The sequence below is a fragment of the Oncorhynchus mykiss genome, chromosome 15 (genome assembly GCF_057628025.1).
Source record: "Oncorhynchus mykiss isolate SJ-2025 chromosome 15, ASM5762802v1, whole genome shotgun sequence".
NCBI classification, from domain to species: Eukaryota; Metazoa; Chordata; class Actinopteri; order Salmoniformes; family Salmonidae; genus Oncorhynchus; species Oncorhynchus mykiss.
The window spans coordinates 36475088-36502304 of record NC_143036.1 but is presented as its reverse complement, the minus strand read 5'-3'; the positions used below and the strand labels follow the sequence as shown (position 1 = coordinate 36502304).

At 41.8% G+C, this 27217-nt stretch overlaps 1 protein-coding gene across 1 annotated transcript in view; it reads right to left on the bottom strand.

Annotated features, from left to right (window-relative positions):
- Nucleotides 1-21898, bottom strand: part of LOC110490020 (kinesin-1 heavy chain) — a 48314-nt gene extending 26416 nt beyond the window's left edge. Inside the window, exons 1-3 of the mRNA XM_021563100.3 lie at nucleotides 21398-21898; nucleotides 234-321; nucleotides 64-137 (exon numbers count right to left, since the gene is read on the bottom strand). Of these exons, the coding sequence (XP_021418775.1) occupies nucleotides 64-137; nucleotides 234-321; nucleotides 21398-21523 (288 nt within the window). The 5' untranslated portion in view covers nucleotides 21524-21898. The remainder of the gene's footprint in view (nucleotides 1-63; nucleotides 138-233; nucleotides 322-21397) is intronic.
- Between the last annotated feature and the right edge of the window lie 5319 nt (nucleotides 21899-27217).

Below are 27217 nucleotides of genomic sequence, written 5' to 3'. Positions count from 1 at the left end.
TTAAAATCATTTGACCATTAAGATAGAAGCATGTATAATTTTATAGGCCTCGCTCTGCCTCACCTCCATGGTGTGTGTTTTTCCAGACGATGTCTGCCCAAAGGCAAATATAGTCCCGTTGTAGCCCTCAAGGACATCTGTGTATGTAGCAAAAGACATTGAGAACTTAAAAACAATTACTTTAAAACTGCCTAGAAGGTTTGCACTGGTAGGATAGTGCCACAGGATAGTACCTTTAACAATCTTTTGAGCAGAGGCTTTGTACATCTGCTCCTGTGTCGTATTGGACCCGAACACTCGGTCAAACATGAACGGTTTACCCTGTAAGACGAGAGGGAAAGTCAAAATCAGCAACAAAGAACACTTAGGCCTCTCAAGAACAACAAGGTGATTAGGAAAAGTATCCAAAACAGAATTACTGTAACTTGCACTAATGTTGACATTTACTTAGGGCTGAGTAGTATACTGTATTTTACTATAACACACACAGGTATTGATGCAAGGACCGGTTTGTGTTTCTATATGACCTTTAATAACAGTTTTAAGACTGACCACATTAAGTCAACTGGTCAATTGTTTGGTCGTTTTTTTTTTTACTTGAATAGTGGCAAATATATATTTTTTAGTGTTATTGCACACGAGACACCCGTCTGTCTGATTCATGCCAGTGAGTGAACTATTCCATTGCGGAGACGGCACACCAGTAGTACATTACCGTTTCTTTCTGATTGTTTTAACTTACCATCACTGTGGCACGTCTCAAAGTAATTTATTTCTTCACCTCATACAGCAAGTAAACAAAAGTCTGTTTTTATATCCATTGACAATTGAAAAAATTGTTGCAGCGCTCTACCTATCAATAACCACTCAGCATGAGAGGGGGGGGGGGGGGGGGGGGTGTAATGCTCTATTCCGGTGGAAACAGCATAAAAAAAGGCCTACATGATCACTTTTTATCCCTTAGCCTACAGCTGCATCTGTCAGGAGCTCACTGGCACAGGAAACTGAGGGCCCAGAATATCTTATACGTTGTAAGTTTGCTAACATGAGCTTCGGGCCTGACTAAGTTTAAATTGTTGAAATAATGATTCAAGTTCCTCGCAGACAGGCCATGTGTAGCCAATGTAATTTGATATATTCATTTTTTTATTTTTTATTAATCAGGATATTTTCCACATGCTGGCTGCAATGTTTTTATTTGTTGGCTTTATGTAGGCTACTTTTACATATAGGCAATGGCAATACAAGTTTAGAAGTGTCATTTTCATTTAGATAGTATTTTGATTAACCACATGACATTGATTTTGAGAAGATTTGATTATAAATTAAATGACTGTTCCACAAAAATGGATTTGAAAATCAGTAGAAGTGGTACGATAACTTGGCACTCCGAATTGAATAAGTTGCCGAACCCTGGTGTAGCCTATTACCGGCAACTTCAGGAGCATAATGGAAGAACTTGCAAAAGACAGCAGCAAGAGGGGGGGGGGGGGGGGGGGGGGCATCAGACAAGCTCAGTATTCAAACACCGCGTGTTGATATATGGAAAAATACTTACAAATTTAGACCAATCAACAACAAATATTTTTGCTGGGGACGGCCCTACGATATTTCAATGTTTGGTTTGTTAAATGTGATAACACTTGGCAGAGTGGCGTATGCCCATTTTTGTTTTTTCTACTTGAATCATCACTCTCCCCTCTTCTCCTACTTCCCACACCAAGCCCTGCCCTGTCACTCAGGGAGAGCAGTTGTGTGACCACGGAGTCACGAGCACTTGCCGTCAAGTTGCCATTCACAAGATGCAGGTCACAGCGATGCTGCTTTCTACTTTGCTTCTTAATATAAATCCACAAGCATATAGTGTATCTTACTGTCTGCAAACTGCAAGTTTATCTTCGCAGGTTGTGGCTAAAATAAATTGTGTTAGACACTAAAGCTAATTGCTATTTAGCTGGCTAGCTAGTTCACTAACTGTACAAGAGTCAGAGAAAACGTAGCTAGCTAATACAGCCTGAGACCAGTGCTCGTGTATGCTTAAATAAGAACGTTGGAACAATATCCTATAAAATCAGAGGGATAGGCGAAGCCTGAATGGGTTAGCTACAGAATTAGAGTTTCCTGGTTAACACTGACCAACACTTTGGTTCCTACCCGGTCATGTCAAACAATGTAGTCAAAGTGCTGTCCACTATATTCTAACAATAGAAATATTAACATAATTATATTTCTATGTTCCAATAGTTCACATACAGTGCCTTGCGAAAGTATTCGGCCCCCTTGAACTTTGCGACCTTTTGCCACATTTCAGGCTTCAAACAAAGATATAAAACTGTATTTTTTTTTGTGAAGAATCAACAACAAGTGGGACACAATCATGAAGTGGAACGACATTTATTGGATATTTCAAACTTTTTTAACAAATCAAAAACTGAAAAATTGGGCGTGCAAAATTATTCAGCCCCTTTACTTTCAGTGCAGCAAACTCTCTCCAGAAGTTCAGTGAGGATCTCTGAATGATCCAATGTTGACCTAAATGACTAATGATAAATACAATCCACCTGTGTGTAATCAAGTCTCCGTATAAATGCACCTGCACTGTGATAGTCTCAGAGGTCCGTTAAAAGCGCAGAGAGCATCATGAAGAACAAGGAACACACCAGGCAGGTCTGAGATACTGTTGTGAAGAAGTTTAAAGCCGGATTTGGATACAAAAAGATTTCCCAAGCTTTAAACATCCCAAGGAGCACTGTGCAAGCGATAATATTGAAATGGAAGGAGTATCAGACCACTGCAAATCTACCAAGACCTGGCCGTCCCTCTAAACTTTCAGCTCATACAAGGAGAAGACTGATCAGAGATGCAGCCAAGAGGCCCATGATCACTCTGGATGAACTGCAGAGATCTACAGCTGAGGTGGGAGACTCTGTCCATAGGACAACAATCAGTCGTATATTGCACAAATCTGGCCTTTATGGAAGAGTGGCAAGAAGAAAGCCATTTCTTAAAGATATCCATAAAAAGTGATGTTTAAAGTTTGCCACAAGCCACCTGGGGGAGACACCAAACATGTGGAAGAAGGTGCTCTGGTCAGATGAAACCAAAATTGAACTTTTTGGCAACAATGCAAAACGTTATGTTTGGCGTAAAAGCAACACAGCTGAACACACCATCCCTACTGTCAAACATGGTGGTGGCAGCATCATGGTTTGGGCCTGCTTTTCTTCAGCAGGGACAGGGAAGATGGTTAAAATTGATGGGAAGAAGGATGGAGCCAAATACAGGACCATTCTAGAAGAAAACCTGATGGAGTCTGCAAAAGACCTGAGACTGGGACGGAGATTTGTCTTCCAACAAGACAATGATCCAAAACATAAAGCAAAATCTACAATGGAATAGTTCAAAAATAAACATATCCAGGTGTTAGAATGGCCAAGTCAAAGTCCAGACCTGAATCAAATCGAGAATCTGTGGAAAGAACTGAAAACTGCTGTTCATAAATGCTCTCCATCCAACCTCACTGAGCTCGAGCTGTTTTGCAAGGAGGAATGGGAAAACATTTCAGTCTCTCGATGTGCAAAACTGATAGAGACATACCCCAAGCGACTTACAGCTGTAATCGCAGCAAAGGGTGGCACTACAAAGTATTAACTTAAGGGGGCTGAATAATTTTGCATGCACAATTTTTCAGTTTTTGATTTGTTAAAAAAGTTTGAAATATCCAATAAATGTCGTTCCACTTCATGATTGTGTCCCACTTTAAAAATACAGTTTTATATCTTTATGTTTGAAGCCTGAAATGTGGCAAAAGGTCGCAAAGTTCAAGGGGGCCGAATACTTTCGCAAGGCACTGTAAGTCCTTTGTTCTAAATCGCAATTCAAAATTGCAATTTGACCTAGATTTATATGATGCAGTGCATATGATGCAGTGTGGAAATGATAAAACGAGGGCAGGAAATGCCGAATTTCATGAAAATGATACATTTGGAGGGGGGGGTTTGAAGTTGGATTTAACCGTATAAAAAGGCGCTTGCACACTAGTTTCGGTTTGCTCCTAGCATTACTTGGCTAGGTCGAAGCGAATGCATGTGAATGCATGCGAATGCATGCATACTCCCTTAAAAGACTGCATGAAAAACAAGGACACTCGATACGCCGTAGCACCAGTTCTTCAAAAGTGAGTCAGAATAGTCTGATGAAAAATCAAGAAATCTGTCATTAAATTTGACCTTTTTGCCAAGGTCTTAGTCGCAGAATTTTACATCCAACTATGCTGTTCGGTGCAGTATTTCTCAAGTGAAAACTTGCATGAAAAAGTAGTTGTCTCTTGTTGATGACAAACACCTTATTGAATAATCTCTACTAGTAGTAGTAGTACAGTTGACCAATCACCGACGAAGGGGCTTATACTTGGGTTACCACACTTAGACTTGTCTCAAGAAAATGTGAGCAAATAGCCCCGCAAAAAACCTCATGTGTGAACTGGCAGGCCACATTTTGACTGGGAAACCTTAAGACGGGAGAAAGTCCCATTGAAATCACTTAGAATGTATGCGTTGCCACAATAGGGACATACACCACTCAAAGGATTTTATTACTTTTATTAAAAAATAAAAATAAAATTAAAAAATATTGTGATTCATTTTTGCCATATCTCCCTACAGTTACTTGACCCCTTTTATCTGAGGTTGCATAGGCCTACTGATACAGCCTAGCTTATTATACAAGGTGTGTATACTGCATAGGCCTAATAGCCAGGTCTATATATTAGACAACGGACCTCCATTTTAATACTTTACCATTATTCTAGAATGAACAAATCAACCAACAAATTAAAAAACGGGTACAGAGCATTCGGGAAGTATTCAGACCCCTTTACTTTTCCCACATTTTGTTATGTTACAGCCTTATTCTAAAATGGATTACATTTGGGGATTTTCCTCAAATATTCACAATACCCCATAATGAGCAAAAACATTTTTGTAAATGTATTTTTATTTTTCCTGCATGGAATTCTGGGGTGCGTGCTGATCAAGCTCTGACAATTTTGGACTAAATTAAACTTTGAGTAATAAGTACATATTTGACCTAAATCGGACTGGAAATGAGTAAGGATAAATATTCAAGTGAAAGATGGTATCGAAGATAAACACGGTGAACATAGCGGATTAAGTCGATCACCGAGCCCAACTCCACGATGTGGTAGAGGCCGCCACCACAGCCATAACAGTGATGGGAGGTTATTTTGACAAGAAACAGCCGGCAAAATGCAAATCTCTATCGATGGCATGAACACTAGTCAAGGGAGAAATTATAAACGGATGACCCATATTGAGAAGAAGAATGAGGAACATGACGAAAAGTGAATACAACAAGACCAGGCTATTAGCTACCTGATGGGCCAGGTATAGGAATTGCAAAAGGGAGAATTGTTGGAAAACTTTTCACGTTGTAATAATATTATAATTTTTGGGGTCGAAACCAATACAGAAAGGGGGCAGAAAAGGTCTACATTTGTGGACAGGATTCTGAGGGAGATCTTGGAAATCGATACTGCAACACCTTTGGTCATAGAGGGGGCCCACAGAACCGCACCTGCAGCCCAGAGCACGCCCGGAGCGAAGGGCAGAGGCCAGCGCTGTCATCCTGGGCTTTCTCAAAGAAACAGGATATAATGCAGCTGTCGAGAACCAAGGGACAACTATTCTACAAAGACAAACGCATATCTATCTTCAATGACTATTCTGCAGAGCTATTGCGGAAGAGAAAAGATTACGACATGATCAAGAAAGAACTGGCAGCCAAAAACATCATATCCTCTGCTGTTCCCTGCGAAGCTGCAGGTCACACATCAGAGCAAAACGCACATCTTGGATTCTGTACATGATGCCGAGTCCTTCCTGCACTCCACTGGAATTACAACACCTTCCAGATCAAAGGACAGGGTCTGGAAAAATATGCCAAATATGTGGCAAATTGTTGGGCCCAGAAGGAGTGAGCGAGAAGGACCCAAGACCTAAGTAGCAGCTTAAACCTACCGCGGAACACTGTCCAGTCCACTTTGACGACTGAAGCAACCCTTTCTCCTTAAGGACTTGAAACTACCTGGATTTATGCTCATAATTGGGATCTTACTGCTGGACTAATTAATCCATCTTTGTCCTACAGTTTGTTGGGATGATTAAGTAATTATTAAATCTGGAAAAAACAGAACAGCCTGCTTTCCTCATTCCCACTTTCTCTTTTAGTAGGCTTCAGAGTACAGATTTTCAATGTTTTACGTTGTTTTATGGCAATTACATATAGGCTACCCAAGTGTGGGTTAGTCAAATCCTTTTTGTATTTATACAAGGCTTTTGGAATACTTTTCATTTCCAGCATTTACCCATTACTGTTTAGGACAGCCTGCTTTAGGAGGAGAGACAGTTAAGCCTACCCACGTATGCTGGAATTATTTATCATGTTCTGCATTCTGTTTTCTTTTGCCTAATATTATTTGAGTTGGGAGAGCCTATTAAATGTTAAAGGCTCCTTCCCTTTGTCTCTTATATATTTTTTGCATACAGGCTACTCTTTAAAATGTTAGGTCGTTGAAGTTTAAGCAGTGAACCTTTGTGGGGTACACAAGGAAATTCTAGGTCTTGTGGCATATTTTGGTTCAACTATCCCCAATTCAATAGAATTACCACCCTCTGCATGCACAGTGCACTCTTCCATCACATATACAGATGATTCTCAAGACCTTGCACACTAATGAGATGTTATTGAGCCCACACTACTATACTGTCTGAGCCAAGGACTACATGCTTTCTGGTAAGTTTCGAACAATACTGGGTGGGGTGAATATATTTTATATGATATCATGATTTTTTGGCAACTATTAAATAGTAGCATACAGCAAAGTGTTTTTAAATCAATTCTAACTTGTTAATTTCTGCTAGTTAGTTTGCTACCATGTGGGTTTTAGCTTGCTTGACCCTTCTGAGGAGTGTTAATTCACCTGTTTCCATATGATTCATTTTAAAACATTTATCTTACAAAGGAGTTGTTTAATCTAACTGCTTAACTATTTATCTGTACATGGAATAGTATTATTTTTTTGTTTTTTTACTCCAAAAAATAAATGAAGGAAAATGCCACGGTCACTATCTGATGTGTGGAGACATTTCACTGAAGCTAAGGTAGAAGGAAAAGCTGTGTACATTTGCAAATACTGTGACAAATCATATGTGAAGAACGCAAAAAATATGAAGAATCATCTGGCCAAGTGTGTCAAGTCTCCTCAGCGCTCACAATAAGCAGCCATTGACAAAAGTCCCTCTACCTCTATTCAAGGTAAAAAATTATGAATCAGACACCTTATCGATAGAAACAGCTCATGGTCCTCCTGGAATCAGAAGTTTGACTCAATGGAGGAACAGTCAGAGAAATGCTGATAAATGTCTTGCTCGAGCTGTGTATGCAACGAGTTCACCTTTGATGCTCACAGGCAATGTGTATTGGAAGAGATATCTGAATGTTCTTCATCCAGCATACACCCCTCCAACCAGACATGCTCCATTTACTCTTTTGCTGGATGCAGAGTTCAGAGTTCAAGTGAATGTCAAGCAAATCATAGAGAAAGCAAAATTGTATGGCAATCTCTGATGGGTGGTCAAATGTTCGTGGGCAAGGAATACATCTCCACCAGTATTCTGCAAGAGCACAGACACACTGGCCTCTATATTGCAGATAAGCTGAAGGCTGTGCTGCTCATGCATTGAATCTGCTCAAGGACATCATGGCACTGAAAACAATGGATACACTCTACAGGAGAGACAATGAAATGGTTAGGTGTGTGAAGGGTCATCAAGTTATAGCAGCACTCTACCTCACCAAGCAAAGTGAGAAGAATAAGAGCACCACATTGAAGCTGCCCAGCAACACCCGTTGGGGTGGTGTTGTCATCATGTTTGACAGTTTCCTGGAGGGGAAGGAATCTCTCCAAGAAATGGCCATATCAGTCTGCCAATATGGACAGCCCATCAAGAGGATCCTGGATGATATATTTTGAGAAAGAGTGGTAAGCAGCCTGTAACCAGTAACAGTAGTCATTGCACTGTCTGATGTTCAGACTCTGCTTTCAGATGTAACAGAAGAAATCCGTTGCTCCAAGCAGAGGAAACTGTAGTTATGAAATACATCAAAAGGGTGAAGAGTTCTGCCTGAAGCCCATACACGCCGCAGCGTACATGTTGGATGCCAAGTATGCTGGCAAGAGCATCCTGTCTGGTGCAGACATAAACAAGGCCCATATTTGACCTAAATTGAGCATGCTTGGTATGCTCTGGATCAATGTGTACAACACCGTGTTCCAGTTCCTGCCAATATCCAGCAACGTCACACAGCCATTGAAGAGAAGTGGGACAACATTACACAATCAGCATGCATGTGGGAACTCCTTCAAGACTGTTGGATAATGTGACCATTATTATATCCTCCTGATTCCTGCGTACAAGCGAAAAATAAAGCAGGAAGCACCAGTGACTTGGTCTATTAAAAAGCGGTCAGATGAAGCAGATGCTAAAATACAGGACAGTTTTGTTATCACGGACTGGAATATGTTCCGGGATTCTTCCTATGTTATTGAGTACACCACATCAGTCACTGGCTTCATCAATAAGTGCATCGATAACGTCGTCCCCACAGTGACTGTACGTACATAGCCCAACCAGAAGCCATGGATTACAGGCAACATTCGCATTGAGCTAATGGCTAGAGCTGCCGCTTTCAAGGAGTGGGCTCTAAACCGTAAGTTTATAAGAAATCATGCTATGCCCCCCGACGAACCATCAAACAGGCAAAGCCTCAATGCAGGACTAAGAGCGAATTGTACTACACCGGCTCCAATGCTCATCAGATGTGGCAGGTTTTGCAAACCACAGACTACAAAGGGAAGCACAGCCGAGAGCTTCCCAGTGACACGAGCCAACCAGACGAGCTAAATAACTTCTATGCTCGCTTCGAGGCAAGTAACACTGAGACATGCATGAGAGCATCAGCTGTTCCAGATAACTGCGTGATCACGCTCGCCACAGCGAGTTAGACCTTTAAACAGGTCAACATTCACAAGGCCGCAGGGCCAGACGGATAACCAGGACATGTACTGCGAGCATGCGTTGACCAACTGGCAAGTGTCTTCACTGACATTTTCAATATGTGCCTGTCTGAGTCTAATACCAAACATGTTTCAAGCAGACCACCATAGTCCCTGTGCCCAAGAACACTAAGGCTACCTGCCTAAATTACTTCCAACCTGTAGCACTCACGTCCATAGGCATGAAATGCTTTGGTCATGGCTCACAACACCATTATCCCAGAAACCCTAGACGCACTCCAATTTGCATACCGCCCAAACAGATCCACAGATTATGCAATCTCTATTGCACTCCACAATGCCCTTTCCCACCTGAACAAAAGGAACACGTATGTGAGAATGCTATTCATTGACTACAGCTCAGCGTTCAACACCATAGTGCCCTCAAAGCTCATCAATAAGCTAAGGACCCTGGAACTAAACGCCTCCCTCTGCAACTAGATCCTGGACAACACATCCGGCAACACATCTGCCATGCTGATCCTCAACAAAGGGGCCCCTTAGGGGTGCATGCTCAGTACCTTCCTGTACTCCCTGTTCACTCATGACAACACGGCCAGGAACGACTCCAACACCATCATTAAGTTTGCCGATGACAACAGCGTTAGGCCTGATCACCGACAACGATGAGACAGCCTATAGGGAGGTGGTCAGAGACCTGACCGTGTGGTGCAAGGACAACAACCTCTCCCTCAATGTGATCAAGACAAAGGAGATGATTGTGGACTACAGGAAAAGGAGGACCGAGCACGCCCCCATTCTCATCGATGGGGCTGTAGTGGAGCAGGTTGAGAGCTTCAAGTTCCTTGGCATCCACATCAACAAACTAACATGGTCCAAGCACACCAAGACAGTCGTGAAGAGGGCACTACAAAACCTATTCCCCCAGATTTGGCATGGGTCCTCAAAAGGTTCTACAGCTGCACAATCAAGAGCATCCTGACGGATTGCGTCACTGCCTGGTAAGGCAACTGCTCGACCTCTGACCCAAAGGCACTACAGAGGGTAGTGCATTCAGGACCTATATACACCAGGCAGTGTCAGAGGAAGACCCTAAAAATTGTCAAAGACACAAACCACCCTAGTCTACATGTACATATTACCAACACCAATGCCCCCGCAAATTGACCCTGTACCGTTACCCCGTGTACAGCCCCGCTATTGTTATTTAAATTTTGATCATCTTAATTTCTCTTTTAGGCAGTTAAGGGCTTGTAAGCATTTCACTGTAAGGTCTACCTGTTGTATGTAGCGCATGTGACAAATAAAATGTGATTGGATTTGAAAAGCATTCCTCATGAAGCTGGTTGAGAGAATGCCAAGAGTGTGCAAAGCTGCATTCTCTGCAAAGAATCTAAGATATATTGGTTTACACTTTTTTGGTTACTACATAATTCCATGTGTTACTTGATTTACTATTATTCTACAAAATAGAATATAGTAAAAAATAAAGAAAAACCCTTGAATGAGTAGGTGTCCTAACTTTTGACCGATACTGTAAATGCAATCAATCAATTCAATGCTTCAAATAGGCCTAGCTTGTGCATTACTAACTATTTGGGGGAGGGGGGGGGTCCTTCCACCATATATTTTTTCCACCAGTTTCAACACTATTCTTTTTAAATCCAAGTCAAATTGACTTAATTTCAATTTAAGAGTGATGCACCGACATAACATCTTCGGCCGATACTCTATTTTCCTTGCCGAAAAGCCGTATACCAATATTTAAAAAAATTGCGGACTTAAGCATTCTAGTACAGTTAAATAGTTAACACACATGGAGCGGTCTAAGGCACTATCTCAGTGCAAGAAGCATCACTACAGTCCCTGGTTCGAATCCAGGCTGTATCACCTCATTTGTTCAGTCATTTCGTTCTTGAACAGGATTTCTATGTAACGCCATTTGGGTCTTCGCGTGTCAAAAAATATACGTCAAATAACACCCATTTTGCTAGCTAACTATATAGCTAGGTGTCATCTAAAATAAAATACTGTCTTATAAATTAGGGTTATTTGATTAATGGTGTTCGGACCCATCCATGCCACAATAAGGTCACAATAGCGGACTTTGCGGTTAGCCTTCAAAATAAAAAGGCATAATTCCACTATTTGTCTTCATTTGCATTTCTGTCAATGAGATACTTTTATTTTGAAGGCAAACCGCAAATTCCACTATTGTGCCTAATCCTTATTGTGACTAGCTTCACAACACATAACACGGTGCGGTCGAGCCGCACTAGCCAGATGAAGCTTGCTGGCTGCTTATAAACGTTAGCTTTGGGCAACAGAGTTAAGTTGCTGACTAGCCATTTATTTTCATTAACTGAAGAAGTTCAATTTCAATAGGTGATCAACAAGTGGCAACCTAGTTAATACTTAAAAGGATTCCTAAATCATTGCTAAGCAACATCTGAACAATAGGGCACTTGATAACATTAGTGTGTAATGGTGCTCGACCAGTCGCGAAAACCAACATCACCCACGACAGAGAACGGTTGATTGTCAAGGGCAATGAATTCCATTATCTTGGCGTTATGGATTTCGCCTTTGAGTTGTCTTACTGAAATGTTCTTACTCTTTCAAATGACTGCTTGACTTGTTGACTGCTCGATCCACACAGCAGACATTGTGGGCTAGGTTAGGAATGCTGTGTTGCAGGAAACAAAATTTTACATGGCGTCATTACGTTATACACAGCTGAAGTCGGAAGTTTAGATACACTTAGGATGGAGCCATTAAAACTCGTTTTTCAACCACTCCACAAATTTATTGTTAACAAACTATGGTTTTGGCAAGTCGGTTAAGACGTCTACTTTGTGCATGACAAGTTACATTTCACTGTATCACAATTCCAGTGGGTCAGAAGTTTACATACACTAAGTTGACTGTGCCTTTAAACAGCTTGGAAAATTCCTGAAAATGATTGTCATGGCTTTAGAAGCTTCTGATATGCTAATTGACATAATTTGAGTCAATTGGAGGTGTACCTGTGGATGTATTTCAAGGTCTACCTTAAAACTCAGTGCCTCTTTGCTTGACACCATAGGAAAATCAAAAGAAGTCAGCCAAGACATCAGGAAAAAAAATTCTGGTTCATCCTTGGGAGCAATTTCCAAACGCCCGAAGGTACCACGTTCATCTGTACAAACAATAGTAAGCAAGTATAAACAACATGGGATGAAGCAGCCGTCATACCGCTCAGGAAGGAGACGCGTTCTGTCTCCTAGAGATGAATGTACATTGATGTGAAAAGTGCAAATCAATCACAGAACAGCAAAGGACCTTGTGAAGCTGCTGGAAGCAAGCTAGCTAAATGGGACAAATTAGCTAGCAAGTGCAAGCTAGCTAGCTTAATTGCCATAAATGTTTAACGCTTTTCGACCTGTCCCCTAATTAATATAATTGGTTCAGAGTTTGTTTTGATATTTTAACCTTCGTGTCGTGATCGCGTTTGGTGTGAGTGGACCAAATACATTTCTGCAAGATGGCGCACACGCGCAGCCGGTTTGGGTTCAGTGTAACTGACTTAAGACAGGGAATTTTTACTAGAATTAAATGAAACATTTCAGGAATTGTGAAAAACTGAGTTAAAATGTATTTGGCTAAGGTGTATGTAAACTTCCAACTTCAACTGTAGGTATGCACGTCAACTTTGACATTGGTTTTTCACATAGGCGTTATACTAGACATCTGGCTGATGTCTAGATTTGCAATTTTAGCTAATATCGTCCGATTCCGATCAGTTCACCCATATATCGTGCATCCCTAAAATCTAACCTATAACCTGATCCATCACCTTATGTATTACTGCCCCCCAGTTGCAAGAAGCAACATCCCAAAAAACAAACAGCTTCTTCTAGCCTCCCACGCATGTTCTGTCCCCAACACTGAAACAAATATAAAAATGAAAAATATTAATATACAACTAATACTAAATAAAAACGAGCAAATCACATCTGAAAACTAACTGAAACTAAATAAAAATTCTATATGGGACAAAAATTAAGGCAACAATTTAAAAGATTTTACTGAGTTCATAAGGAAATCAGTCAATTGAAATAAATTCATTAGGCCCTAATCTATGGATTTCACATGACTGGGAATACAGATTTGCATCAGTTGGTCAAAGTTAACTTAAAAAAAAGAGAAATAAGCCTCGTGCACACAATGAGAGAAATAAGCTTTGTGCATAACTTTTATTTCAGCTCATGAAACCGTGCATTTGTGTTCAGTGTATAATAACCGTGTCTACACTAAACTGTACAGTACAAAAACAGTTAGCCTAATTAAAATTGAATTAAAGGGCTATGGATTTTTTGTGGGCCCACCAAACTTTAGGTTAAAAGAATTACCTAAACTCACCAGCAATTTTTTTTTTACATTTAGGGAATCTGTTTAAGTACCCAGCCCGGAAAAAAAGACATGATTGTGTCTCAATCTATGATTGATATTTTTTTTAAATAAAATACAAAATCACGTTGTGGTCAATTTGCAGTGTATTATAATTATGATTATGTTCTGTCCCCTTAACCATCCACACCGACAAAAGTTCCCAGGGCCCTACAACTGTAGACTGTCTCTTCAAAATCGCTAAAAATAACAAGGAGATTTGGGAAAACAAAACGTAAATATGATATAGTTGCGTTAAAATGTAATTTGTGTATGGAGGGTAGGTTGTTATAGGCTACTTGCTCAGGCCACAAATTAAAGATACAATTTTAATTATGCGTGCGCTTTCAGAAGCCATTAATTCTTTCATTCGGGGCAGTTGGCACTAGCCCGGTGTGCCACCGGCAATGTCAAGCCCTGAAAGGGCATGCTATTTTATAAGATGTCTAGACATTATTAGCCTGTTTCTGTATGAAATGCAGGTACATTATGGGACACAGGTCAGGTCATTATCGCTGTTCAGGTGGCAAAAAAAAAATTGGGTTGTACTGGTACCAGCAACTGAATAAATTTTTGCCACCAGTGGAAAAAGTTAGTCCAGAGCCCTCCGATCAGGGCCCATAGTGCACTACTACATAAGCAAATTTGGGATGCAGTCTTAACTTCACTTGAACCCACTGGGCTGGCACAAAAACAGAACCATTCTGTGGAGAGGAGAGGTTGAACAAAAAGCCTATAAATTATACCCAGGAGCTTCAGGCAGAGCTACAGTAGACAGAAGTTCAGGCCCATTATCATAAAGGAAATGACTTCATCATCAAACTGACTAACTCAGGCTTCTAAGTCTGCCTTCCAAATAGCTCCCCATTCCCCTGCCTATGGTCAAATTGTGCACCATGTAGGGAATAGGGTGCCAATTTGGACACACCCTATTTCACTGTTCAGAACCCTACCAGTGTCTGCAGCCAACCAACCTCTTAGACTGTGGGCCTATTACTGTGCCACAGTCTCTCGGTTGTCCTCCAATACTGGAAGATAAACTGGCTAATTTGTCTCTGTACCTGGTTCTCTGAAAGGCACAGCCCATTGTTCATAGCAGAGAAGAGTCTGATTGTTGACTAGACTGAGTATGGAATGCCAGACACACACACACACACCATTGTAGTGTGGCCATAGCAGTGCAGGCTCCCTGGAGCAAATTAGGGTTTAAGTGCCTTGCTCAAGGGCACGCTGAACGATTTTTCACCTCGTCTGCTTGGGTATTCGAACCAGCGACCTTTTGGTTACTGGCCCAATGTTTTAACAGCTAGCCTACCTGCCGCCGCACCCGATACCCTGTTGTAATGGATAACAAATGGGGTTAGGACGAGGCAGGGAGCCTAGCGGTTAAGACATTGGACCAGTAAACGAAACGTTACTGGTTTGAATCCCCGAGACAACTAAGTGGAAAATCTGTGGATGTGCCCTTGAGCAAGGCACTTAACTCCAATTTCTCCTGTAAGTCGCTCTGGATAAGACTGTCTGCTAAATGACTAAAATGGCAAATGTTAGCCAGCGAAACTGAACATCTCACCAACAAAGAGGCCAATATTATTCAAATTAATGCAAAGGCAGACACTAGAAAACACCATCAAATTATACAGCCTACCCAGGGATTCCCAGTCCAACTAATGCTAACTAGTCAGCCTCATTCTCTGAGGTCTGGGTATGATTCCCTATGTAGTGCACTACTTTTAACCAGGGCCCATTTGGACCTCATTCCCTGAGGTCTGGGTGAGTGTACTAGGAAATGACCTACAGTGCATTCGGAAAGTATTCAGACCCCTTGACTTTCACATTTTTTACGTTACAGCCTAATTTCCAAAATTGATTTAATTGTTGTTTTTTTCTCAATCAACACAAAGTAGACCAAATAAGAGGGAAAATATCAATGTTCATATTATGACAATATGAACATTGATATTTTTAGCTCTGTTATTTGGTCTAATTCGTGTTGATTGAGAGAAAAACAACAATTAAACCAATTTTGACAAAGCAACAACAAAAAAGTATTTGTGCAAACCCCTCTGGAAATAACACATTTACATAAGTATTCAGACCCTTTACTCAGTACTTTGTTGAAGCACCTTTGGCAGCGATTATAGCCTCGAGTCTTCTTGAGTATGACGCTACAAGCTTGGCACGACCGGTATTTTGGAAGTTTCTCCCATTCTTCTCTGCAGTTCCACTCAAGTTCTGTCAGGTTGGATGGGGAGTGTCGTTGCACAGCAATTTTCAGGTCTCTCCAGAGATATTTGATGGGGTTCAAGTCCGGGCTCTGTCTGGGCCACTCAAGGACATTCAGAGACATGTCCCGAAGCTACTCCTGCATTGTCATGGCTGTGTGCTTAGGGTCGCTGTCCTGTTGGAAGGTGAACCATTGCCCCGGTCAGGCCCTGAGCGATATCTGTACTTTGCTCTGTTCATCTTTCTCCACGATCCTGACGAGTATCCCAGTCTCTACCGTTGTGATGGTACTAGGTTTCCTCCAGATGTGACGCTTGGTATTCAGGCCAGAGTTCAATCTTGGTTTCATCAGACTAGAGAATCTTGTTTTTCATGGTCTGTGTCCTTAAATCTGTTGCGACTCTAGGGGCAGTATTTCCATTTTTTGAGAAAAAAACGTTCCCGTTTTAAAACGGGATATTTTGCAAGGAAAAGATGCTAGAATATGCATATAATTTACAGCTTTGGATAGAAAACACTAACGTTTCCAAAACTGTAAAGATATTGTCTGTGAGTATTAACAGAACTGATGTTGCAGGCGAAAGTCTGAGAAAAATCCAATCCGGAAGTGCCCCATATTTTGAAAGCGCAGCATGACAATGAGTCCCCATTGAGCTGTGAATGTGCTATGAACCAGCTTACGCTTTCTACGTATTCCCCAAGGTGTCTACAGCATTGTGACGTAGTTTTACGCATTTCTGTTGAAGAATACCCGTAGGGGGCTACATTGCGCAAGTGGTCACATGATGCTCCCGGAGAAAATCTTGCGTAAAGTACAGAGGTAGCCATTATTCCAATCACTTCTACTGAGAAACCAATTGTCCCGGTGGATATATTATCGAATAGATATTTGAAAAACACCTTGAGGATTGATTCTAAACTACGTTTGCCATGTTTCTGTCGATATTATGGAGCTAATTTGGAATATTTTTCGCCGTTGTCGTGACCGCAATTTCCGGTCGATTTCTCAGCCAAACGTGAAGAACAAACGGAGCTATTTCGCCTACAAATATATACTTTTGGGAAAAAATGAACTTTGGCTATCTACCTGGGAGTCTCGTGAGTGAAAACATCTGAAGTTCATCAAAGGTAAACGATTTAATTTGATTGCTTTTCTGATTTGTGACAAGTTTGCCTGCTGCTAGCAAGGCATAATGCTATGCTAGGCTATCGATAAACTTACACAAATGCTTCTCTAGCTTTGGCTGTAAAGCATATTTTGAAAATCTGAGATGACAGGGTGATTAACAAAAGGCTAAGCTGTGTTCCAATATATTTCACTTGTGATTTTCATGAATAGGAATATTTTCTAGGAAGATTTATGTCCGTTGCGTTATGCTAATTAGTGTCAGATGATGACAACGGTCCCGTTCACGGGATGGGGTGTCACTAGAGGTTACGGTACCTTTTGGCAAACTGTCATGTGCCTTTTACTGAGTGGCTTTCGTCTGGTCACTCTACCATAAAGGCATGATTGGTGGAATGCTGCAGAGATCGTTGTCCTTCTGAAAGATTCCCATCCACCTCCCTGACCAAGGCCTTTCTTCCCCCGATTGCTCAGTTTAGCCAGGCCAGCTCTAGTAGGAGTCTTGGTGGTTCAAAAACTTATTTCATTTAAGAATTATGGGAGGCCACTGTTCTTGGGAACATTCAATGCTGAAGAAATGTTTTGGTACCCCAGATCTGTGCCTCGAAACAATCCCGTCTCGGAACTCCACAGAAAACTCCTTTGACCTCATGGCTTGTTTTTTGTGCCGATATGGGACTGTGGGACCTTTATATAGGTGTGTGCCTTTCCAAATCATGTCCAATTAATTGAATTTACCACAGGTTGACTCCAATCACATTGTAGAAACAGCTCAAGAATGACCAATGGAAACAGGGTGCACCGGGGAGCTCAATTGAGTCTCATAGCAAAGGGTCTGAATACTTAGGTAAAATGTATGTTTTTTTTTATACATTTGCAAACATTTCTAAAAACCTGTTTTTGCTTTGTTATTATGGGGTAGTGTGTGTATATTGATGAGGGGGAAAAAATATTTAATCCATTTTAGAAAATGGCTGTAAAGTAACAAAATGTGTAAAAGGTCAAGGGGTCTGAATACTTTTCAAATGCATGCACTAAGCGTGGTGAGCTTCTATTAAAATAAATCTAGACAAAGAAAAGTTCAAAGTCCTCACTGCCTACTCAAATTACATGATATTACTCCCCATAAAAACACCACACCCTTAATCCCTCCAACTGTTCCCAGTAATAATTTAAGTTATTGGTGACAGGGGGCAGTATTGAGTAGCTTGGATGAATAGGGTGCCCAGAGTAAACTGCCTGCTACTCTGTCCCAGATGCTAAACAAATTCATATTATTAGTAGTATTGGATAGAAAACACTGAAGTTTCTAAAACTGTTTGAATGATGTCAGTGAGTATAACAGAACTCATATGGCAGGCGAAAACCTGAGATAAATCCAACCAGGAAGTGGGAAATCTGAGGTTTGTAGTTTTTCAACTCTTTGCCATTCCAAAAGTGTAAATGGGGTCATCTTGCACTTCCTAAGGCTTCCACTAGATGTCAGTCCTTAGAACGTTGTTTCAAGCTTCTACTGTGAAGTGGGGGCAAATGAGAGCCGATTGAGCCAGGTGTCTGGCAGAGTGCCACAGGCTCTGAGGCGTGGTCACGAGAGAGTTAGCCCTTGTTCCATTGCTTTTCTACAGACAATGGAATTCTCCATTTGGAACATTGTTGAACATTTATGATAAGAACATCCTAAAGATTGTTTCTACGGGCTGTAATATAACTTTTTGAACTTTTCGTCCAAAGTTCGGCTGGACCTGAACGCGCATTTGGATTTGTTTATCAAACGCGCTAACAAAAGAAGCTATTTGGACATAAATGATTAACATTATCGAACAAATCAAACATTTATCGTGGAACTGGGATTCCTGGGAGTGCATTCTGATGAAGATCAAAGGTAAGTGAATAGTTATGATGCTTTTTCTGACTAATGTTGACAACACAATATGGCGGATATCTTTTTGGCTGCTTTGTTGTCTGAACGCTGTACTCAGATTATTGCATGGTTTGCTTTTTCCGTAAAGTTTTTTTGAAATCTGATACAGCGGTTGCATTAAAGAGAAGTAGATCTCTAATTCCATGCATAACTTGTATTTATCAACATTTATGATGAGCATTTCTGTGAATTGATGTAGCACTCTGCACAATCACCGTATGTTTTAGAACTACTGAACGTAATGTGCCAATGTAAAATTAGATTTTTTTTTATATAAATATATGCACTTTATATAAATATGCACTTTATCGAACAAAATGTATTGTGAAGTCCTATGAGTGTCATCTGATGAAGAGCAAAGGTTAGTGATTCATTTTCTCTCTATTTGTGCTTTTTGCAAATCCTCTTTGGCTGTAAAAATGGCTGGGTTTTTCTGTGACTTGGTGGTGACCTAACATAATTGTTTGTGGAGCATTCGCTGTAAAGCATTTTTGAAATCAGACACTGTGGCTGGATTAACAAGAATTGTATCTTTAAAATGGTGTAAAATACTTGTATGCTTGAGGATTTTTAAAAATATTTTACCCATTTTTCTCCCCAATTTCGTGGTATCCAATTGTTTTAGTAGCTACTATCTTGTCTCATCGCTACAACTCCCGTACGGGCTCGGGAGAGACGAAGGTTGAAAGTCATGCGTCCTCCAATACACAACCCAACAAAAATCTCATAAAAATTCCTCAAGCAGGGCCTCCCGGGTGGCGCAGTGGTTAAGTGCGCTGTACTGCACGGAAGCCAGCCGCACCAACGTGTCGGAGGAAACACCATGCACCTGGCAACCTCGGTTAGCTCGCACCGAGCCCGGCCCAGGAGTCGCTGGTGTGCGATGAGACAAGGATTTCCCTACCGGCCAAACCCTCCCTAACCCAGACGACGCTAGGCCAATTGTGCGTCGCCCCACGGACCTCCCGGTCGCGGCCGGTTACAACAGAGCCTGGGCGCAAACCCAGAGTCTCTGGTGGCACAGCTGGCGCTGCAGTACAGCTCCCTTAACCACTGCGCCACCCGGGAGGCCCTGCTTGAGGAATTTTTATGAGATTTTTGTTGAATTTGGCACCCTGCACATTCACTGGCTGTTGGCAAGGTGAGACGCTACCGTCCCACATATCCCAGAGAGGTTAAAAGAGAATGTGTCTCTCTCATTAGGTACAAATGTGATGGGACATAGGTTGTGTCCTTCACCCCATTTCTTATACAGTGAACTACTTTTGACATATGTTATATAACCATGCTGGCATTGTTCTCTCCCTTTTTCATGCCCAACAGGGAGTTGAGTAGCTGGATGTATTTAGCATAGACTACAGCCAGACAGTAGCCTGTGAGTTGAGTCAATAAATTGTCAATTCGAGAACTGTTGGACATTCTTTCAATTATGATCTAGGTCATTACAATGTTATACATGGGGCCAAAAGTTTTCCTCCAAACTACATCATGACATAACAAACATGCTCATTTATGAGTAATCCTCCATTAACTATCCAGTAATCATGACCAGATGCCACACCCTTGGATTCTACATTTGCTGTTGCTATGGTGCAAGGACTTCTTCCTTCAGTGTCTACCTCCATTCATCCACATCTCTTTGGGAATACAAAAAAACTGTGCACAACTTGACTTTTTATACTTGACTGTTTATCATTCAGGAAAGGAACGTAATTCGGCTACAGCATTGAGGGAAGTGTTTGGAAGTCCATAAAGTTTGTCCCAACTGTATTGGTTTCTGTCATTTACCTTTGACAAGGCCAAGGGGCGAGGTAGTGTAGTGAGCACTGAGCAGATGTGCACACCTGACTCCTAGTCCTCTATCATAGTACCGCACCCCAAATTGTTACAAATCTACAAAGCCCCCTTATCCCAATAGGCCGTTAGAAGAATAATTTGCACCAAGGAATTGGGCCTGGCGAAAACATTCCCCATTCAATACGCCCAACAAGTGACAGCTGTCAATGAGGCAATGGCATTTGCGAGGTGGTTATCCTTAGCTAGCTAGTAACTATCTAGTATTTCAATACCGCTCTTTAGGACTGGTAACTAACATTAACTTACCTAGCTAGCTACAACCACACCTTTGGCTAACTAGTTACAGTAGACATCTTCGCCATCCCCTACCAAGCTAGCTAACGTTATCGTTAGCTACCAAGCGATACTTCTTTGTGTCCATGTCAATGAATAAAGTAGGCCGTGGACTTTGCTAACGTTAGGTTAGCTAGCTCTAGCTAATTAGCCAACAAGACAAAAAGTAACTTACGTTACCTAGCCTGGTTAACGTTCATTCAGTCGGCTAGCTGACACACAATGGTGTTGCTGCCGTCAAATGTGTTGTTACTCATTAGATGGCATTTGAATGTGAGATATGAATCAATGTCTGGCTAGCTATTATGCGAACGAAGGAGTGAACCAGAAAGTGCCCTTGTCCTTGGCTGGTGTGCCTTTTAGCTAGCTAGCTGGCCCAAGCATCATGTGATATGCTTAGTTTAGTTAGCATTACAAAGGGGGGCTGTTTTCGTAGACTAATGTTTTCCGTGTTTGAATGTCAACTTACCGAGATAGACACTTGATCCTCCCCTGTAAACTTTGGTATGTATTTATCCCCTCTTGCCACCTCTGAACTGTTCAATGGTCTAAAACGGCACATCACTTTGATGGTGCACTCGGCCGGGTCCGCCATCTTCGCCGCTGATGGAAAGTCACAACTGACAAGATCCTGCTAGCTAGCTGTGCTTACAACAGGAGAAGCGCCGGGTCGCTCTGTGCCTGTCGGAGGCAAACAGATGCCGCACCCGTGAATGCTGGTTGAGTTAGGTCAATCTCTTCCCTCTTCGGAAAACGAAGCAAGTGGACTATTCATCAGAAATGTATATTTAAAAGGACATCCATTCAAAAAGTGGAAGTCATGTTGACGCACCGGCTGCACAGTACTGTACTCTGGACTTGCACTTGGAGTAGGGAGGGACCCCTATGTCTGCTATGCTATGGAACGCTGTTTGTATGCGGCTGTGAATAACCCACTGACGTCACCTCTGTAGGCGACTTCTTCTTCTTCTTCTTCTTCTTCGATGGGGCCATCCAATAAATGTCGCATTACCGCCAGCTACTAGACTGGAGTAAATCTCCCTTTATTCCTTGCTTGAATTGTTTTTATTTTTAAATACCCTACCATCTAACACTACACTCACAAAATAAATAAAACATACAATGATTTAAAAAATAAAACCTCCCTACACCACTATTTAAATCTATTTAATCCTACCTCAGGCCAACAACCTGAAAGGATGGGAAACCACCACTTATCACACCCTGTAACTCTTCTGATGTCAAATCTCGCAACCCCAAAAACCTCTGCAGCTGCCACCACAAACTCCATTTTCTGCGACTTATGTTCTGTCCCTGCAGTACAGTTGATAATCATTTCTATAAATACCAAAAATCCAATCTCACTGAAACATATACAGTTAAAGTCGGAAGTTTACAGACATACATATGGAGTCATTAAAACTCGTTTTTCAACCACTCCACAAATTTATTGTTAACAAACTATAGTTTTGGCAAGTCTGTTAGGACTTCTACTCTGTGCATGACAAGTCATTTTTCCAACAATTGTTTACAGACAGATTATTTCACTTATAATTCATTGTATCACAATTCCAGTGGGTCAGAAGTTTACATACACTAAATTGACTGTTCTTTTAAACAGCTTGGAAAATTCCATGGCTTAGAAGCTTCTGATAGGCTAATTGACATAATTTGAGTCAAGTCTGGTTCATCCTTGGGAGCAATTTCCAAACGCCTGAAGGTACCACGTTCATCTGTACAAACAATAGTACGCAAGTATAAACACCATGGGACCACGCAGACGTCATACAGCTCAGCAAAGAGGCAGAGGCTTGAGGCTGTTCAAAAGGTTGTACAGGATAACTTCTATATCACTTTGTCGTGCAAAGACTCAACATCAAAACTTAAAAGAACAGACAATGTGTGTTTCACCACACACGCCACCCTGTCTGCGTCACACCAAACGACGAGTATCACAAACACAGGGAATCTTCCACTTCATTTGGCTGCATTCACATTTACCGCTACCCCAGTAATCCCTCCTTTCAATGGCGCCCTTTTCTTGAGAGCAAAACAATTCACATCTCTTGCCCCCATTCATTTAACATACAGCGCCTGCTTCCTCTGACCAGCAGAAATACAAACAATTATCACAAGACCACTTCTGGTTAACCTCACTGATTCCACAGGACCCAACTCTATTTTAACCCACCCTGAAACCACAAATGGATGAGCCAAAAGGTAAGGGTCAACCTTTTCCAAAAACTTCACCCCTACTGTCCGACTCATCTTTATCCTGACCCTCAGTGCAAGCCTTGGGCTCCGAGAACTTCACCACACCTACCACCTTTGATACTTCGCCCTCATTCGCTTCCATTTCTCTTTCTGTCTTCAACTCACTCTGCTAACATTCTTCATTAACAAAACATTTCCCTTTTTACAAAAGATTTCACAGACTCAAGCTCACGCTCTTCCTCCCCCTCTCTTTCTTTGACCCCCTCTGCCTCTCCTTTTCCCTCCATTCCTCCTCTGTATTCCAAGTATAAGTCTCCTTGAGTTAAAACTGCACTTCTCCTGACATACATCTTGTTCTTGCCTTGTCAAGGGACGCCATTTAACCGGCTGTCACAATCTCCGTACAATCAGCACAAACCCCTCGGGATGTTTCTGTGGGTTTTATGGCGGACTACAACCCAAAAATGTGTACTACCGCCACCAACAGGATGAACATTTTATCTGTTCATCTTTCCCTTATGCTGCAGTTTGTACATCTCAGAAACCACATTTGTTTAAGCAAGTCAGCCATATCAGCTATGTTTTAAAAAAATGCATTAAATGAGGCTGAGTTAACTGTTTCGATGCCAGACAAGGCTCCGCTGATAGCCAGGTGTAGTGGTGGTAAGGAGTCACTCCATGGTGCTGAAAAGAAAGCTCTGCTGTTGGCACAGTTGTATGTAGGCCCTAACAGTTTGTGGGCACTGTTTGTCACCATTAGTGCCATTCATGTATTTTTTAGTGTTGCGCAGTGTAGTGGCTTTTCTGGCATGCATAAAAATACATTATTGCGTTTGCCCCACCAAGATTTACATGCCACTGCCATGACTCCCTTCTCCCCTCTTGTTGTAAACAAAACAGGCAGGGTTTGGGTAGCTTCGCTAATCGCTACGGCAGGGGTTCCCAAACCTCTTTGGCCCACGACTTCATTTTGATATCTGAAAATTCAGCCAATGTTTACTTTTTTAATTGGGGCTATGGCAGTCAATTGCAAAACATTTTAACTGTATTTCTGACTGTATTCTCAACTCACCATCTATCAGAACTCAGGATAAGACCCAAATGCAGCTAGAATCACAGATGTTTATTGACCCAAACCGGGGTCCGTAATCCAGTCAATAAGGTATAGCAGACAGGCTCGGGGTCAGGGCAGGCAGAGGTTCGTAATTGGGCCAGTCAGGCAGGTACAGAACAGCAGGCAGGCTCGGGGTCAGGGCAGGTAGAATGGTCAGAACTGGGAAACATAAACTTGAGAAAGCAGGAAGATGGGAAAGAACGCTGGTAAGACTTGACAAGACGAACAGGCAACAGAAAAACAGAGAACACAGGTATAAATACACAAGGAATGGGGAAGATAGGCAACACCTGGAAGGGGGTGGAGACAAGCACAAAAGACAGGTGAAACTGATCAGGGTGTGACGTCATCATATACTTTTAATGTGGGGCTATGACAGTCAATTGCAAATTGGTTTTGCATTTCTCTTTGTTCTGCGCAAAGCTCTTTTGCCGCCAGTTGCTCTCAGTATATCCATTATAGCTCAGTGGGTGTATCATACAATGTGCACATATGGCAGAGGGAGGGAGACACCTTCATAACTAGAGTGAAGAGGCCTGCCCACATTCCCATGATAGATCAAATCAAATCAAATCAAATTTTATTTGTCACATACACATGGTTAGCAGATGTTAATGCGAGTGTAACGAAATGCTTGTGCTTCTAGTTCCGACAATGCAGTAATATCCAACAAGTAATCTAACTAACAATTCCAAAACTACTGTCTTATACACAGTGTAAGGGGATAAAGAATATGTACATAAAGATATATGGATGAGTGATGGTACAGAGCAGCATAGGCAAGATACAGTAGATGGTATCGAGTACAGTATATACATATGAGATGAGTATGTAAACAAAGTGGCATAGTTAAAGTGGCTAGTGATACATGTATTACATAAGGATGCAGTAGATGATATAGAGTACAGTATATACGTATACATATGAGATTAATAATGTAGGGTATGTAAACATTATATTAGGTAGCATTGTTTAAAGTGGCTAGTGATATATTTTACATCATTTCCCATCAATTCCCATTATTAAAGTGGCTGGAGTTGAGTCAGTGTGTTGGCAGCAGCCACTCAATGTTAGTGGTGGCTGTTTAACAGTCTGATGGCCTTGAGATAGAAGCTGTTTTTCAGTCTCTCTGTCCCAGCTTTGATGCACCTGTACTGACCTCACCTTCTGGATGATAGCGGGGTGAACAGGCAGTGGCTCGGGTGGTTGTTGTCCTTGATGATCTTTTCGGCCTTCCTGTGACATCGGGTGGTGTAGGTGTCCTGGAGGGCAGGTAGTTTGCCCCCGGTGATGCGTTGTGCAGACCGCACTACCCTCTGGAGAGCCTTGCAGTTGTGGATGGAGGAGTTGCCGTACGAGACGGTGATACAGCCCGACAGGATGCTCTCGATTGTGCATCTGTAAAAGTTTGTGAGTGTTTTTGGTGACAAGCCAAATTTCTTCAGCCTTCTGAGGTTGAAGAGGCGCTGTGGTGAAGAAGGCGCAATGTGTACGCCGAGAACTTAACACTTTCCACCTTCTCCACTACTGTCCCGTCGATGTGTATAGGGGGGTGCTCCCTCTGCTGTTTCCTGAAGTTCACGATCATCTCCTTTGTTTTGTTGACATTGAGTGTGAGGTTGTTTCCTGACACCACACTCCAAGGGCCCTCACCTCCTCCCTGTAGGCCGTCTCGTCGTTGTTGGTAATCAAGCCTACCACTGTAGTGTCGTCTGCAAACTTGATGATTGAGTTGGAGGCGTGCATGGCCATGCAGTCATGGGTGAACAGGGAGTACAGGAGAGGGCTGAGAATGCAGCCTTGTGGGGCCTCAGTGTTGAGGATCAGAGGGGTGGAGATGTTGTTTCCTACCCTCACCACCTGGGGGCGGACCGTCAGAAAGTCCAGGACCCAGTTGCACAGGGCGGGGTCGAGACCCAGGGTCTCAAGCTTAATGATGCGTTTGGAGGGCACTATGGTGTTAAATGCTGAGCTATAGTTGATGAACAGCATTCTTATCAACTTGCCCGACTGCAATAAATGACATAAATGTTCTGACATTCGCTTAAAAATTGGGAGGAACGAGGAAGGTCAGCTTTAGACTACTGGAATTCTTTGCAGTTTGGTGGTCATTTTCACTTTAAAAAAAAAAGGATGAAAATGTTTGCACTCTGGATAAGAGAGTCTACTAATTACTAAAATGTAATGCATTCCTTCTGCAACGGAATTGAATGATCAAAGATGAATACAGAGTTTAATGGTAAAAAATCTAAACAATTCCACTTCTCCAAACTGTCATAGATGTAACCATTCCCAGTTGGTCCTTTACCCAGCTTGAAACAATGTATGGGTCAGCCAAAAAGCAGGAATCCACTATTCTTTGCTATTTTGATGGGTGAGGCTTATTTGATCGAATAGAAGTTTCATAATGCTTACGTGGTTACACTACGTTTGACCAGGGCCAATGGTCAAAAGCAGTGCACTCACTATATAGGGAATAAGGTACCATTGGCAACACATCCGGAACATTATCAGAACTGATTATGTGAAATAAATAAACTGAACAAGTGGTCCCCAGATAGACAGTGCATCCCAAATGACACCACATTCCCTATATAGATCTGGGCAAAAGTAGTGCACTACATAGGGAATATGGTGCTATTTGGGATGTATACCTTATTTTTTGGAGAAAGCTGCTGCCTGCTGCAACAGAGGGGGTTCAGGGGTGTAGGAGATCAGGAGATTCCACTTTGGGGATGTTTGACATCACTTTGAGAAATTGAAAGTTTTTAGTCTGTTCTCTGCTTTGTGATAGAATGATAGAAAATAAATAAACCAGAACCAGTACATGGTGGATGCTATAGTCCTCCACTGTTGGTGGATGGGATGAGTTTACCCTTTCTGTAAAGTCTTCATTCATGTTCATTCTTTCCTCATCGATTTATCAAACACTGCCACCTGGTGGTTAGGATCAGTATTTCA